Here is an 18,114-nt window from a genome sequence, read left to right on the forward strand (position 1 = left end):
TATCCGACACAGGTTTATTTTTTATTTATTTTTATTTTTTTACTTTAAAGTGGATGTAAACCCAATGTCATCCTTTCTAAACTACTGCCATAGGGGTTATCTATAAGGATATACATGCCTCCTGCATGTATCTTTACCTGTCAAATGTCTCCTCTCTGTCTGTTATGAGAGCTGAAAAACTGCATATTCTGTGGGTGGGTCTGTTGTCTGGAGCTTGGTGGGTGGAGTCGTGATGTCAGTAGACTCCCCGCCCACCTCTACACTCCCCTTGTCAATATGCATTTTCTCCTGTGTATTTCTAACACTGAACTTCTGCTATGATCTCTAACATCCAGTGAAAAGACAGGAAAGTAACCACATGACTTCAGCATGCCAAATCATGCTGAGGTGTGGAACAGCCAATCCTTGCAGAGCTGCTGAAGAAAGGAGTGGGGGTGGGAATTAAAAAAATACTGCATGTGTCTTAGGCTAGTGCACGAGATATGTAAATCACCTGTCACTCACAGCAAGGGGGAGGATTTGACAAAGTTTTTCTCAGTTTGTCAAGATTTATCTCACTGAACAATAAAAGAGGATTGCTCAGAGATGGATTAACTCTGTGGCAAGACTGGGCTCAAATGATAGGAAATCTTATACTCTACAGTATGATATATAAAAAAAAAAAAAAAAAAAAAAAATCGGGTTTACATCCACTTTAAATGAGAGATGTATACCAAAGAGCAGTCATTGCAAAGAACATTTTACTGTACCTTGTGAGATCATATACAGCATACTCAATGACAAAGTACATACACAAATTCACATAAAGGCACCTTTTGTCATTGAGTATGCTGTATATGATCTAACAAGGTTCAGTAAAATGTTCTTTGCAATGACTGCTTTTTGGTATACATCTCTCATTTAACCGCTTGCCGACCAGCCGCCGTCATTTTCCTGCAGCAGGTCAGCACGATCCCGCGAACCGCTGTAGCTATACCTCGGCTCGCGGGATAGCAGGTGCGCACCCGCTGCACTGCGGGGGTGCCGATGCTCGTGGCCGACGGTCACGATGACCACCGGCCACGAGTGATCATGAGAGGCAGAACAGGGACGTGTGTGTGTGTGTGTGTGTGTGTGTGTGTGTGTAAAACACAAATCCCTGTTCTGTTCTGTTCTGTGAGGAGTGACAGATCGTGTGTTCCTAATAGCTAGGAACCACAATCTGTCATTTCCTTTAGACAGTCCCCTCCCCCTTCAGTTAGAAACACACACTAGGGAACACAGTTAACCCCTTGATCGCTCCCTGGTGTTAACCCCTCCCCTGCCAGTGAGATTTTTAAGGTAATCCGTGCCTTTTTATAGCACTGCTCGCTGTATTAATGCCAATGGTTCCAAAAATATGTCAAAAGTGTCCGATGTGTCCTCCATAATGTCGCAGTCCTGATAAAAAGCACAGATTGCCGCCATTACTAGTAAAAAAAATAATAAAAATGCTATAAATCTATCCTCTATTTTGTAGACGCTATAACTTTTGCTCAAACCAATCAATATACGCTTATTGCAATTATTTTATATATATATATATATATATATATATATATATATATATATATAATATATTTTTTTTTTTTTTTACCAAAAATGTGTAGAAGAATACATATCGGCCTAAACCGATAAAAAAATAGCTTTTTTTTAAAAAAAAATGGGGATATTTATTATAGCAAAAAGTACAAAATATTGTGTTTTTTTTTTTTTTTTTTTTCAAAATTGTCGCTCTTTTTTTGTTTGTTTATGGTGCAAAAACTAAAAACCGCAGAGTGAGTCAAATACCACCAAAAGAAAGCTCTATTTGTGGGAAAAAAAGAACCTCAATTTTGTTTGGGTGCAGCATCATATGACTGCGCAATTGTCAGTTAAAGCGACGCAGTGCCGAATCTCAAAAAACGGCCTGGTCATTCAGCAGCCAAATCTTCCAGGGCTGAAGTGGTTAAAGTCCAAACCCCACCCCTTTTTTTGTCAGATATTGTGTAATAAACTCCTACAAGTAATACTGTGCTTTTATAGCCCATGTGCTTACTCTATATAGTGATCGGTCTCATTCAAAGTCCTCCTGACCAAAATGCTCTTGCTTTCTGTCCTTTTTGGATGGAGGCCAATTATTGATGGTGCCACGGACCACATCATTTTTTTTTTTTCCTTTCCATGGACAAATAAACGGTATATAACATCACTGAACATAAAGTAGCTTTAAACTCTGAAACCTTTTTTTTCAGTAATGAATCCAGATGAAATATACATTGCCTGGCAAAGTGTTTCTTTAGATTTTTGCCCAAGCATATATATCCAATACCAAACATCTGGCTCCAACTCTGTGAACTTCTAGTTGGGTATAAGATCACAAAGGAGAGAGGAGCCTCCAGCAGCTGACCATCTACTAGCTTAGAGGGTGGCTCCATAGGGACGTTGCAAGGGAAAGGAGCCACCCTAAAACAGGATATCAGGGGCCACTGCTCAAAGGACCAGGTTATTCTAACGGAAACTAAAACTTGTAAAGCTGAAGTCTAGGTATGGCAATTTTACATTGTTTCGACCAATATAAGTATGTACCATACCTTTTGGAAGCTAGAAATCACTGTGGTAGGCACCGCTACTACAGTGATTGTTGCTAACATCCGGGTGCATTGTCAAGCTGCTGCTCTGCTACATTGTGAACACAGGAGGTTCCTAGTTTGGCAGGGGCACCATCCAAGGAGCACTTTATGCATTTTTTTTTTCAATCCATCCAAATTGTTCTCTTATTATCAAGGTGGAGATTGTGACATCACCAGCCCAAATTTCCACATCATCCAATCAAAACATTGTACATTCTACAGTGATTTCCAGCTTCCACAGGGATCCCACAGGTATGACACATACGTACTTACATTGGTTCAGTATGTAACTATCTAAAAATTGTCATATCTGGAATTCTGCTTTAAATATCAAGGGGCAGTATTCTTTAGCGATATTAAAGTGTATTGTTAGAAAATGTTTTCAAGCTATTTCAAGTGTATATAAACACAAAAATAAAACTTTTATATATTTAACATTTGCAAATGTGTTCTTTTTTTTCTCTTATAAATAAAGAATAAATAAATAAAATGAAGCTGTGTTTGCAAACCATGTTGGGGTTTCAAGTCAAAATGTAAAAAATAAAATAAAGCTCAGCAAGGCTTTTTAGGATTTCTAGCATTGTGTTAACTACTTAAAAAAGAACTGCAGTCTGCTCACATAGTTTGTAATAAAAATATCTTTGCCATTCTGAAGCTTTCCTCCAACCACTTTTCATATTATTTTATATATACTGTGATTCTGTACTTGCCAAATATGCTGCAGAAATCTCCCTCCACTAAGTCTGGCTGCAGCCATTTTAACTGTGGGTAGCTGAAGCTTCTGCCTGTTCACTTCCTGGATTTACACAGGCACACAGAGGCCCCACAGCTATAATTGGCCCTCTTATGACTCATCCCCCCTCCCTTCCTGGCAAACTCGCACAAGAGTGAGAGAGTGCTGCGCATGATGTCATAAGCCTAGGCTAATGACCGGACAAGAAAGAGGAAGTGGGCTGTATAATTTACTGGTAGAGCAAAAAAAATGTTTTACTATCCAAAGTTAAAACAACAAGGACAGAAGATTTAATAGATGGAAAGTTGCAAAAATGACTGAAGGTCCGCTTTAAAGATGAACTCCAGCCTTACCGAAGTCAGTTAAGACTATAGTTTGAGTTTAGATCTACTTTAAGGGTCGTGTGAAAATTGGGTAAACCCACATGTTCGTAAGCAGATAGGGGGGTTACAAAAAGTGGATGTAAACTCTCACATATACCCAGTGAAGTGATTAGGCTCAGGTGATACACAGACATGAAACAAATCTCCCTACATACCTGTTTATCTGCAGCCCTCTTTTATCTACAGCCATTTGTAGTGCAGCATTTATACAGCTTGTCTGAGCTTTCAGCAGGTGGCAGGGAGCTAAAGTTATACTGCAGAGCTCAGTGAGAATAGCCCTGAGAGCTGACTGGAGGGAAAACTTGTTAGAAGTGACTCATGCTGATCGCAGAGGAACGAGGTAGCGGAGAGAAATTACACTTAGTGCTCTGGATTGAGACAAGTACACAGTGCATCAGCAGATATATTACACAAAGCCACAGCTCTGAGTGGTCTTTTACTATTATTAATGATTAAGCAGCGCTAATCATTCATTCATAACAGTGACAGATCACTCAGCTTAGAGGTGTAGAGCTTTGTGCTGGCTGTAACTCCCTCAAAGGAGCAACCATAATTTGGGCTTTAAAAGGGTTGGAGCTACAGCCAGCATTAGGAGGTGTGTTTGGGGGACAACAGGACCACCAATCAGAATGGGATCAATTGCTATATGTATTTGTTCCCTGGGGAGTTCAATAAAATAAAATAAAAATAACCATAGTACTCCATTAAAGTGTTATGCCCTGTACACACGATCGGACATTGATCGAACATTCCGACAACAAAATCCATTGGATTTTTTCCGATGGATTTTGGGCCAAACTTGTCTTGCATACACACAGTCGCACAAAGTTGTCGGAAAATCATGCTGAACGTGGTGACGTAAAACACGTACGTCGGGACTATAAACGGGGCAGTAGCCAATAGCTTTCATCTCTTAATTTATTCTGAGCATGCGTGGCACTTTGTGCGTCGGATTTGTGTACACACGATCGGAATTTAACCGATACGATTTTGTTGTCGGAAAATTTTATATCCTGCTCTCAAACTTTGTGTTTCGGAAATTCCGATGGAAAAAGTCCGATGGAGCCCACACACTGTCAGAATTTCCGACAACACAATCCGATCGCACGTTTTCCATCGGAAAATCCGACCGTGTGTACAGGGCATAAGGATATGTGTTTATAATACAGGATAAGGACACATTGATCCGAAGTTAATGAGAACAGCAATATTCTTACAAAGAAATAGTTGATAAAAGGCCATATGAATTTAGTGAGTGAGGTGTTCACATGCTCAGATAAAGGAAATACTCTGCTTACCTGGCTGCCTTGATGCTTTCTTTCAGAGACAAACAGAGAATAGAACCTCCGATGATGCTAAGTGACGATCCTCCCCATCCGATAAACAGTGCAGCTCCTAGTTCATACCTGTTTACAGGAATCACAGTATTCAAACAACAATTTACTTCTACTAGAAGATTGGTAAAATTATTCTGACAGGCTACTTACTTCTGCTCCACGTAGAATGGATCAAAGAACTCTGAAGTTATCTTGTGAGCATAAAGGGAGATTCCAGTCATGGCACACAGACCTGGAAACAAGGAAGGCAAATAGTTCACATTTATGGGTCTCCTGCCCTCTACTGTCGGCATTTGTAAGTGGCTCTGCTACTTTATGTCCAGAGTTGTTTATGTACATCACTTCCTGTCCCTGGTGGCTGAGTTGATAACCCCAGAGGAAGGAAGTAAATAGAGAAAGAGAGAGTGTTTGGAGACCTCATGTCCACATAAAGGAGCTGCTGCTGTATTTTATGCAAGATAGAACCAGTGACTATTAGGTCATATTTCCTGTGTTCTAGCTGTTTAACTGTAGCTACACATAACTTCTTGATCCGAATGTTTGTGACATATCTCTGTCCTGTTGTTAATATTTCACATGCACGGTGCTAAATAGCTAGGTCTGTGCTACTGTATGTGGGCAGTGGTCACCTTCTAGTATATTACGTTCAGACCCCTGGAATTAGGTGGGACTTTAGAAGTTACATTCTAGGGTATATTAGACACCAACTCATAAGATGTATAAAAAAATGAAATTTCATTCAATATCATAAGGGTTAAAAAACATATATGAACCACTTCAGCCCCGGAAGGATTTACCCCCTTCCTGACCAAAGCATTTTTTGCGATTTGGCACTGCGTCACTTTAGCTAACAATTGCGCGGTCGTGCGAAATTGTACCCAAACAAAATTGACGTCCTTTTTTTCCCACAAATAGAGCTTTCTTTTGGTGGTATTTGATCACCTCTGCATTTTTTATTTTTTTGTGCTGTAAACAAAAAAAGATCGAAAATTTTGAAAAAAAATCTATATTTTTTACTTTTTGCTATAATAAATATCCCCAAAAAATATATATAAAAAAATGTCTTCCACAGTTTAGGCCGATATAAGTGTATATTGATTGGTTTGCGCAAAAGTTATAGCATCTACAAAATAGGGGATAGATTTATGGCATTTTTATTAATAATTTTTTTAACTTTACTAGTAATGGAGGCGATCTGCGATTTTTATTGTGATTGCGACATTGCAGCAGACAGATCAGACACTTTTGACACTATTTTGGGACCATTGACATTTATACAGTGATCAGAGCTAAAAAATAGCCATTGATTAGTGTATAAATGTCACTGGCAGGGAAGGGGTTAAACACTAGGGGGCAATCAAGGGGTTGTGTTCCCTCAGTGTGTTCTAACTCTGGGGGGGATGGGCTCACTACAACATGATCACTGCTCTCAATGACAGGGAGCAGTAGATCCCTCACATGTTGCTAGGCAGAACAGGGAAATGCCTTGTTTGCAAAGGCATCTCCCCGTTCTGCCTTTCCTCGCCGCAATCGCTGGCCGCCGGTGAACATCGAGTTCGCAGGGCACGCTCCCGCGGCGTGCGGCGGGATTTCGAAGGGACGCCCTTTTGCCTGCCTGTGCCATTCTGCCGACGTAAATCGGCGTGCGGTGGTTGGCATGTGGTTAAAAACATATTCACACAGATGGTAGTCATATAGATCTCTGTCTTGGGCTTGTACAGTACAGTACAGTACCTTCTAGGTCAGAGATCTTCAAACTACGACCCTCTAGCTGTTGTGGAACTACACATCCCATGAGGCATTGTCAAAATCTGACATTCTCAGACATGACTAGACATGATGGAAATTGTAGTTCCTGAACAACTGGAGGGCCATAGTTTGAAGACCCCTATTCTAGGGGTAGATTCAATTGCTCACTTGTTCCCCACACCCCACAATTTGTCTTCCAGTATATTAGTTGATGAACTTGTTGCAATAGAGTTTACATTCAGCTCCTCTTATTGTGGTTAAGCAGTAATAAAACCAAAATCAAACATTCAAACAATCAAACATTTATTAAATGGCAGCTTACCAATTCTTAAATGTGATGGATGTATTAATTTTTTTTTTTAGGCTTTTTTTTTAGGCTTTCTTTCTTTTATTTTCATCTGGTGATATAGCTAGTAAGTTTGTTGTTTTACAGAAGAACAAGCTCTCTTGCAGTCAGGCTAATATTCATTACCTACTGGGTTATACTCCATCTCCAGGTGAATGGACACTGGTAGACCAAAGGTCTTCAGACAGGAAGTGATCCCCCTACATAACCCCTCCCACACAGGAAGCACTTCAGTTTTTTTTACCAGTGTCTGCAAGGTGGATGGCACAGTTTGTTAGATCTCTCATACTTCAGGTCTCTAGTCCGACAAACAGTTCTTAAATGAATCAAGAGGTTGACCGATCGGATCCATTTGACACAGGCTTTATATGCTTAGATAAATGGTACCCGAGCCTCGCAAAGTAGACTCAAGATCCTGCGAGGTTTTGCCTGTAATACAGCCTCCGGGCGCTGGACCCTGCAAAGTGGAATCCTGGACACCACAGCGCTAAGGCATTCCCGCAGCGTGCTGTACAGGTCCAAAGGAGTGGACTCTAAACATGAAAAGGTTACCCAGTCCTTGAAGGTCCTCAAGTGACAGGAACCTGCCATGATGGGTGAAGTTTGGGCTCTTAGTTTCTAAGCTACCCTGCGCCTGGACGGGTAAGTGAAACCCCTTTACTTATTGTTGTGGGGTGTCCCAGTGCTTGTAACAATCAGTCTAGCTAGCTAGAGGCTGGACACCTGTGTGCGGTGACCATACGGGGGAGTTTCTGGGCTAGCTGTGGGTGTTTGCAAAGTGTAACTTTTTTGCTTATGTCTGGCTGTTTCTTACCTGTGTGATGGTGCGCGACGGTGCATTCGTTCGCAAGAGTGCTGCTGTGTTCAGCAGTTGTTGGCGCACGTGCATTCGCAAAAGCGTTGGCATTTGCAAAAGCGTCGCTGAACTTAGCAGTTGTTTGTTTGGTGGCCATGACGCATGCGGCTTCACCGCACATGTGGAGTACCCTTTATCTGGGAGCACAAGGATTTGCGTCATATGCAAATACACCCACACCCGTTCGCCGGGACCATGCACGTGCAGAACATTCCGGCGCACACCCAGCTTATTTAGGCTGTGTAGGTCAAGCATGTGGTGCTTCCAGAAGGCAGCTGTGGGACTCAGAGCAGGCTCTGAACAGACACTTGTTCATTTTTCCTTACCCTGGTCACGTGAGTCACCAAGTGTTGCTTGCTAGGCTAAAGGTGCTTAGCAGGATTGTTGCATAGGGGCTTGGCGAGCCCTATTAAAGGGTCTCCCTTCTGAGGTGTTTTAATACTACACCCAAGTACTCTCTTTTTGTGGCTGGTAAATGTCTTCAAAAAAGAGGAGCAGGACTAACACTACAGGGAATGGCACACCTATGTCATCAGTAGTTCCTGATGAACCTAGTCATATCCCTAGTGTTGTATCCCCTGAAAGACCAGAGGCTTCCGGGCAATCTGAGCCACTGCGCCTATCTGGTATCGTGCCTATAGTCAACACTGCTGCTTCACCCTTTATCACCAAGGATGAACTGTCCTCGGCCCTAGCTGGGTTAGAGCATAGGATTGCTGGCATGATTGCCTCCATCCCGCAGGGTGGCAGGAAGCATGACAGATCCCTCTCCCCTGAGTCTCCTAGTCTGGAGCAGGAATGGGTTGAGGATGGGGAAGAGCTTAAAGCTCAGGGCTTTGTGGAGGGCCCGGCAGATGAGTCTGCTTCCAAACAATCTGGACAATAAGATATCCAGTTGATGTCTGCCTCTCAGTCGCAGAGGCTTTTGATCCTGACTCTGACCAAAATGGTTCATTCTGTCTTTAAAGCGGAGTTCCCACTGTTAAATTTTTTTTTTTTAGCACGTATATCTTTTTTTTTCTAAGGTTTATTTAGCGCACTCACATTTGTGTGATTAATCGGTGCTCAATTGCCGATTTCATATAGGAATATATCTTATATTCCTTTTTAGTAGCAGTTTCCATAGTGCTTGTGGGCATGCTGAGGGAAATGACGTCAGGTGCCTTGGAGAGGAAGACGCAGATTACGAGCAACATACCTGAAAAGGTGAATAAAAGAAAAAAAAATTCCAAAGGTTGTTATTTGTATTTAATGCTGCTGAATATTGTAATTTTTTATGACTGGAACTCAGCTTTAAGTTGCCTCTTGCAGAGGTGACTGAGCCTCCCTGGTCCTCTTTGGGATCCCTGAGGCCTCTTCAGGCCGCACAGGCTTTCCCTCTACACCCCCTGTTGGAACAGGCGATGTATGCTGATTGGGAACATCCTGACAGGATTTTTGTTCCTCTTAAGAGGTTTTCCCTTTTATATCCCATGGATGAAAAGTTCATTAAAAAATGGAGCATGCCAGCAGTAGATGCAGCAATCTCTTCCTTAAACAAGAACTTAACTTGTCAGGTAGATAACGCACAGGGTTTGAAAGACTCTGTTGACAAGAAATTGGAGTCATTATTAAAGGCTTCCTTTTCTTTGGCCAGTTCAGCTATTTAGCCAGCTGTTGCAGCAATTGGTATCTGCCAGTCCGTAAAGGATCAGGTCAAACGGCATGATAGGCCTAACCAGGAGGATGATCTGCCTGAAGTAAGACAGATATTTCTCGAGCGCTGTGTTTTGCTATTGATGCCTCAAAGGATTCAATACAGCAGGTTTCTCGTTTGTCTCTCTCGTCTGTACATATGCACAGACTCTTGTGGCTTAAGAACTGGTCAGCCAAGCTTCCTTGTAAAAAGTTATTGGCAAGTTTCCCTTTTCATGGGGAACATTTATTTGGTGATCACTTGGACAAATATATCCAAAAGATTTCCAGAGGGAAGAGTTCTCTACTTCCTGTGAAGAAAAGCACCAGACCAAACAAACCTTGTTTAAAACCTCAGGGACTGCTTCCTCAAATGTCTCAGCGTCAAGGCGGTTCCGCCACCAACAGGGAGCTAGGGCCAGGGGCAAGCCGCAGGGCCAGGGCCAGAAGAAGCCCTGGGTCCAAATCTCTTCTAAACCCAGCACCAAGCCCTCCTTTTGAGGGGACACCCCCACTCTATCAAGTGGGGGGAAGGCTGCTGCACTTTGCGGACATTTGGAGAACAATAATTCAGGACGAGTGGGTCACCTGAAATACAAGCTGGAGTTGCGGGGGGGTTCCCCCTCAAAGGTTTTTAAGATCCAGCGTTCCCTCGGATCCTCCAAAAAGAAACTTATTGCTTCAGGAACTACATCATCTAGTGCATCAAGGAGTGATTGTAGAGGTTCTGGAACCTGAAAGGGGAACAGGGTTTTACTCAAACCTGTTTACGGTTCAGAAACCAAATGGGGCCACAAGGCCCATTTTGGACCTAAGATCCATGAACAAGTATCTACTGATACAGTCCTTTCAGATGGAGTCTGTCCACTCAGTAGTAGCCTCACTCCAGAGGGGAGACTTTCTAGCTTTTATCGATATAAAAGACGCGTATTTACACATCTTTCATCCTCATCAAAGTTTCCTACATTTTGCAGTAGAGGAACATCATTTTCAGTTTGTGGCTCTACCCTTCAGGCTGGCTATAGCTCCCCGGGTGTTCACAAAGGTCCTAGCACCAGTACTGGGTCTTTTAAGGGCCCAAGAATCCTAGTGTTCGGGTATCTGAATGACCTCCTGCTCAGAGATCACTCATTATAGGGTCTAGAACAGAGCATAATATGCACAGTGAGGTATTTCAAAAGCTTAGGCTGGATCATAAATACCGAAAAGTCAGCCTTGAAACCAGCTCAAAGTCTACAGTATTTAGGTCTGATCCTAGATACGGTTCAAGCAAGAATATTCTTGCCATCTTTAAGGATCTGTGACCTGAAGGTTCAGGTGCGTCAGATAAGGGGCACCAGACAACCCTCCATTTGGCTCTGTATGAGTCTTCTAGGGAGGATGGTATCCTCCTTCGAGGCAGTGCCCTATGCCCAGTTCTATTCCAGGCCTTTATAACAAGACATCTTGTTGTCCTGGAACAGAAGAGGACAAGCCCTGGATTATCCAATGTGCTTATATCCTCGGGCACGCTTAAGCCTAAACTGGTGGTTGCAGGATCAGAACCTGCGAAAGGGAAAATCCTTTCTCCCGGTAACTTGGAGAGTACTGACTACAGATGCCAGTCTCTCAGGCTGGGGAGCGACCCTAGAAGGCTCACAGCTCAGGGGAAATGGTCAGGGACAGAACAGATCCTGCTGTCCTGGAATTAAGGGCAATACATCTGGTCCTACGGTCCTGGATGGTGGAGCTTCAGGACTGCCCTATCAGGGTTCAGTCCGACAATGCCACTGCAGTGGCCTTTATAAACCACCAAGGCGGTATCAGGAGTCATTCAGCTCTGAAGAAGGTGAACCACATACTAGCCTGGGCAGAGGGACATGTGCCGATTATATCGGCAATCCATATTCCGGGAGTAGAGAACTGGAAGGCAGATTATCTCAGCTGCCAGCAGATCTGCCCGGGGGAATGGTCCCTACACCCAGGGGTGTTCCAGAAAATTTGCCAGCGATGGGGATGAATAGAGGTCAACCTATTGGCATCAAGGTTCAACAACAAGCTACAGCGATTTGTGTCCCGAACACGGGATCCTCTCGCAATTGGAGCACATGCTCTGATAGTTCCATGGAGCCAGTACTCCCTGGTTTATGCTTTCCCTCTGATCCCTCTCCTTCCACCATTGTTGCACAGGATTCGGAAAGAGGGGGTTCCAGTCATTCTGGTGGCACCAGCCTGGCCCAGAAGGTCCTGGTTCCCGGAGATTGTGAGACTAACAATAGATGGGCCATGGACGCTTCCACGTCACCCCGATCTACTGTCTCAAGGTCCTATATTCCACCCCAATTTACAGTCTCTAAATTTGACGGCATGGCTATTGAAGCCAGGGTGGCTCAGATTTGTAAAGCTGCTACCTGGTCTTCAGTGCATACGTTCACAAAATTTTATCAAGTGGATGTTCGAGCAGCCGCATAATATATAATATAATATATATATGGAGCAGAATTCGGCTTTCGGCCGCAGTGTACTGCTGGCTGCCATATAAGTTCTGATGGCTATTGTTTGGCAGGGTGTCTCCCTCCCCTCAAGGCTATTGCTCTGGGACGTCCTAGTAGGTAATGAATATTAGCCTGACTCTGTGTCCCATGATGTATGAAAAAGAAAATAGGATTTTTTCGTCATACTTACCTGTAAAATCCTTTTCTTTGAGTACATCATGAGACACAGAGATCCCTCCCCTCTTTTTTGAGGATTCAGTGCTTGCTACAAAAGTGAAGTACTTCCTGTGTGGGAGGGGTTATATATGGGATAACTTCCTGTCTGAAGACCTTTGGTCTACCAGTGTCCATTCACCTGGAGATGGAGTATAACCCAGTAGGTAATGAATATTAGCCTGATTCTGTATCCAATGATGTACTCAAAGAAAAGGATTTTACAGGTAAGAATGATGAAAAAATTTTATTTCTTTTTTTTTTTTTAGGCTTTCTTTCTTTTATTTTCATCTGGTGATATAGCTAGTAAGTGTGTTGTTTCACAGAAGAACAAGCTCTCTTGCAGTTACAGGATGTGACAAACCGTTTACCACTGATTGGGGTGCTTACAATGATCAGCTTTTATTTATTAATGAAAAATCTTTAACCTAAAATGAAAACAATTAACCTAAAATGAAAACAATTGTTTGCTGTAACTGCTTATAAAGCGACAGCTGGAGTTTCTTCAGGGCTCAATAACCAGCATAGGCTAGAGCCAGGCTAGGCATTCAACGGTCACTTTTGGTAGTTAGGGGTCCAGTTGTATGACAGATTAGATGCTACTAGGGAGTAAGTGCAGAGTATATAGACTGACTCTTTCAGCCACAATTTCTGCTGGAAAAAGCTGCATTCTAGGCTAGTTGGACAATGACTGGAGGGCCTCCCCTGCATGGCAGATCCTATCTTCAGGTCTTTGACACCAAGATGAATGCTGATCATCCTCAGGGCCCCTGAAACTGAACTTTGCTATAATAGTCAACTGGAGGTATCTCTATTATTAACTTTATGCTATATACTTGGGTATATGTTCACAATTCCACCAGGACTCTTGTTGGGCCCTTTGCTGATAATACCTGTTTGTACATTGGATTATGTGTTATTAATCTTTACTTATATAAAGCTTGTATTATTTCTATACTGGTGTGCATCTATATACAGGTGCATCCCATAAAAATTAGAATATCACCAATAAGTTAATTTATTTCAGTAATTCAATTTAAAAAGTGATACTCATATATTTTATATAAATGCGTTACACAGAGAGTGATATATTTCAAGCATTTCTTTCTTTTAATTTTGATGTTTATGGCTTATAGCTAGTGAAAAACACAAATTCAGTGTCTCAGAAAATTAGAATATTACATAATAAGACCAATAAAAAAAAGGATTTTTAATACAGAAATGTTGGCTTACTGAAAAGTATATCCATGTACAGTATAGTATGCACTCAATACTTGGTCAGGGCTCCTTTGCATGAATTACTGTGTCAATGGCATGTAGGCGATCAGCCTGTGGCACTGCTGAAATGGTATGGAAGCCCAGGTTGCTTTGATAGCAGCCTTCAGCTCGTCTGTATTGTTGGGTCTGGTGTCTCTCATCTTCCGCTTGACAATACCCCACAGATTCTCTATGAGGTTTAGGTCGGGCAGGTTTGCTGGCCAATCCAGCACAGTGATACCATGATCATTAAACAAGTATTGGTACTTTTGGCAGTGTGGGCAGGTGCCAAGTCCTGCTCAGAGGCGTAACTAGAACCTTCAGAGCCCTGGTGCAAGAAACCATGAAGGGCTCCCCTGACCCCATTTCGCAGCCCTTGCCACTCATCCAGGGCCCTTTACTCCCATTGCAAGCTGCGGGATCTCCCCCCGGCTAGCAGTTTACTTCCCGAGTCTATACAGTGGAGAGGGGAGGGGCTTCTGACCAGGGCAGGTATCGGCTTCAGTGTACAAGCAGAGTGAATCACTTGTTTACTGAAGCCATTACCTGCCTAGGTCAGGGGCCCCCATAGTTGCAAACATTTCAAAAAAGTTTTTAGGGACACCTTTTTTTAAAGGAGTTGTAAAGGCAGAAGTTTTTTTATTTTAATGCATTCTATGCATTAAGATAAAAAACCTTCTGTATGTAGCAGCCTCCCCAGCACCCCCCAATTACCTACCTCACCTCCTTTTCTCTCCAGCAATGTCCATGATCCCCTCAGCCATCCAGTACACTCCTCCTGATTGGCTGAGACAGAGCAGCGGCGCTATTGGCTCCCGTGGCTGTCAAAGTCAGTCGGCCAATCAGGAGAGAGAGGGGGCAGGGCCAGGTCAGGGATCCGTGTCTGAATGGATACAAGGAGCTCTGACTCAGCTTGGGTGACAACCTGTAACAAGCTGGCTGAGGGCACTCAAAGGAGGGAGGGACTAGGAGCAGCAAAGAGGGACCCGGGAAGAGGAGGATCCAGGCTGCTCTGTGCAAAACCACTACACAGAGGAGGTAAGTATAACATGTTTGTTATTTAAAAAAAAAAAAAAGCAAGCCTTTACAATCACTTTAATGCATGTCCAGAAAGCCATTGGAGGCAGGGCATTTACTTTAATTAGGGACGGGGCATTAATTTAATATGGGTCTAGTTCTAGAAGTGTAAAATTAACATATTTATGTGTTGGGGGAAGCTTTCCTCTTCTCTAAGGCCCCTTTCACACGGGCTGTTTGATCAGGTCCACCTGTCAGTTTTTCAGGCAGACCTGATCGGACGCTCCATTCACCTCTATGGAGCGGCGGATGTCAGCGGTGACATGTCCGCTGACACCTGCTGCTATCCGATCCAACTTTGTCCATGAAATCCAGACGGATGGTGACCCTATTTTCCATCTGTCTGGAGGATCAGATGGGATTGGATGAAAACGGACAGGCAGTCCATTTTCATCCGATCTCCCATAGAGGAGAGCGGGGCTCTGACAGGTCTGTCTCCACACAGTGAGCGAAGACGGACCTGTCATCCGTTTGCTCAGTGGAGATCAGTGTATCAATCCCCCGCTCAGCAAAGCGGAGTCTGCCGGGCGGATCTGCCCCGTGTTAAAGAGCCCTAAAGTTTACTGTTTAACTTTTATGACATGTGGTGAATAGTGGGGAGAGATGCTGCTGTAGGAACCCAGGAAACCCCATGAGAGAGTAATGCCCTGTACACACGGTCGGACTTTCCGACGGAATATGTGCGATCAGAGCTTGTTGTTGGAAATTCTGACCGTGTGTGGGCTCCATTAGACTTTTTCCATCGGAATTTCCGACACACAAAATTTGAGAGCATGCTATAAAATTTTCCGACAACAAAATCCGATCCTTTAAATTCCGATCCTGTGTAGACAAATCCGACGGACAAAGTGCCACGCATGCTCAGAATAAATTAAGAGACGAAAGCAATTGGCTATCGCCCCGTTTATAGTCCCGACGTACGCGTTTTACGTCACCGCGTTCGGAACGATCAAATTTTCCGACAACTTTCTGCGACCGTGTGTATGAAAGACAAGTTTGAGCCAACATCCGTCGGAAAAAATCCATGGATTTTGTTGTCGGAATGTCCGATCAATGTCTGACCGTGTGTACGGGGCATTAGAGTACTTTCTCTGAGTGTCCTGTGCTAGCGGTGATACTGCATGTATCTGTATACTGCATGACATTAGGATGCTATATGAGATATTATCATTAAATGCATGAAGATGTGAAGAATTGATAAAGTGACCATATATACTGTGACTGTACTTTCATGGTAATGCGAACATGCAGATATTTATTTGGATTTCCTATTGTAGCTTATTATAAACTATAATCATAAACCCAATTAAATATCCACATTCACATTAAAGCGGAGGTCTGCCCACCGCTACAAAAATTAAAAGCCAGCAGCTGCACATACTGCATCTGCTGACTTTTAATAATCGGACACTTACCTGTCCTGGTGTCCAGCGATGTCGGCACCGCAGCTGATGTTTCCATCAGCTGTCGGGTGCTTGCCGCCTCCATTGCGAGTAAGGGAACCCGGCAGCGTAGCCTTTCGGCTTCATGCTGGGAACCCTACTGCGCATGGGCGAGGCTCCGCTCCCCTCTCCTACTGGCCCGGTGAGGCTCCCGGAAGTGGGGAAAGCATACCTGTGAAAGAAAGGTATGCTGTCCCCCCTCCCCCCTGAAAGGTGCCAAATGTGGCACCGGAGGGGGAGGAGGAGTAGAATGAGCGGAAGTTCCACTTTTGGGTGAAACTCCGCTTTAACAATAAATAAATAAAAAAATCAGTCACACTGTCACAATATATATGGTGACTTTAGCAATTTTTTACATCTTCATACAAATTAGGAACATCTCCATTGGAAGCCTAATGTCCCAGTGACAATAATAATCAATTAAAGCGGGACTCCACCTAAAAAAAATATATTAAAAGCCAGCAGTTACAAATACTGCAGCTGCTGACTTTTAATAAATGGACACTTACCTGTCCCAGGGTCCAGCGATGTCAGCAGTCGAAGCCGATCAATCGTTCAGATCTCGGCAGCTGCCACCACCATCCTCGGTGGAGGAATCAGGAAGTGAAGCGTTGCGGCTTCACTTCCCAGTTCCCTACTGTGCATGCGCGAGTCGCGCTGCGCGTCCTAACTGGTCCCCGCTATCTCCTGGGACCTGTGTGTTTCCCAGAAGACAGCGGGGGGGGGGGGAAGGGCGTGACTCCCGCGGGAGTCTGTTCCTGGAAGTGGTTTCAAATACCTGTATTAGACTCCCCCCTTAAAGGTGCCAATTGTGGCACCGGAGGGGGGGAGGAATCGGATGAGTGGAAGTTCCACTTTTGGGTGGAATTCCGCTTTAAATCTGTAATCTTGCTGACTGACAACAAAGTGTTACACTGGCTGGCAGGGGAGATGCTGAGGTTCCATCTATTTTAGTTAAGGGTGGAGGTGTACATTTGTAATGTAATTTTTTAAGGTGATTCTGGTGAGATAAAAGCAAGAGTTGTGCTGAAATAGACCTGTATAGCAAGGAGATCAGCTTATGCAAACAGATGAACAGATAATTCAATGACTAATGAAACCTAGCAAAGTTTAATCTGGTGTACCAATCTGGTTTACCAATAGCAGAGTATCTCCGCCGTCTGCTTCAGTCTCTCACAGGGTCTCTCCATGCAGCTTGAGCCTCGCACCTGCACCAGAAGGTGGACCGGGTGCCATCACATTCGAGGCTGGCCACACCCCCTCCCTGAGTCCATCCCAATAAAAATGCAAGCCTCGGCAGGCTCCGCCTCTGGCATGTTCTGCAGGAGTAGCAGAGAGTGAACCCGAGAGCCACCTGATCCGCTGGTGGAAAAGAGTTTGTGATCTCCACAGATCGGGATTGTTGGCAAGTACGGAGGCCCCTCCCCTCTGCACTGTATAGAGGAAAGTCAACTGATTGCCGGAGGGAGATCCCACGGCTTGCAGGCACCACAGAGCTGTCGATCGCCCCCTCCCGCCCCTCTACTGCATAGTGAAGTGACAACCGGACGTGCAGGGGGAGATGCTGGGTCCTGGGGTCCCCCCCACTGTGGCAGAATGGCAGGGCCCAGTCACTGGTGCGACCCTGATCCAAGTTGCATGAGGTCCAATGTGACGTTTCCACAGTCAGGGATTATTTGGGGAGCCATGTTATCTGCTGGTGTGGGTCCACTGTGTTTTATCAAGTCCAAAGTCAGCGCAGTCCTCTACCAGGAAATTCTAGAGCACTTTATGCTTCCCTCCCTGACCAGCTTTATGTAGATGCTGATTTCATTTTCCAGCAGGACTTGACACCTGCCCACACTTTTATAGCTAACCCTTTTTCCTTTAATTAAAGGATAGATACGGGAAGAATTAGAACCCATGTCGGGTTTTACTGCTGCCCTGGAGAGATATTTCACCTT

The 18,114-nt window shown here is 44.0% G+C and overlaps 1 protein-coding gene across 1 annotated transcript in view; it reads right to left on the minus strand.

Annotated features, from left to right (window-relative positions):
- Positions 1–18,114, minus strand: part of LOC141105965 (claudin-10-like) — a 37,376-nt gene that overhangs the window by 2,136 nt on the left and 17,126 nt on the right. The window contains exons 3-4 of the mRNA XM_073596235.1: positions 5,234–5,315; positions 5,045–5,152 (exon numbers count right to left, since the gene is read on the minus strand). Of these exons, the coding sequence (XP_073452336.1) occupies positions 5,045–5,152; positions 5,234–5,315 (190 nt within the window). The remainder of the gene's footprint in view (positions 1–5,044; positions 5,153–5,233; positions 5,316–18,114) is intronic.

This window comes from Aquarana catesbeiana, linkage group LG08 (genome assembly GCF_042186555.1).
Source record: "Aquarana catesbeiana isolate 2022-GZ linkage group LG08, ASM4218655v1, whole genome shotgun sequence".
In the NCBI taxonomy this organism is placed as follows: domain Eukaryota; kingdom Metazoa; phylum Chordata; class Amphibia; order Anura; family Ranidae; genus Aquarana; species Aquarana catesbeiana.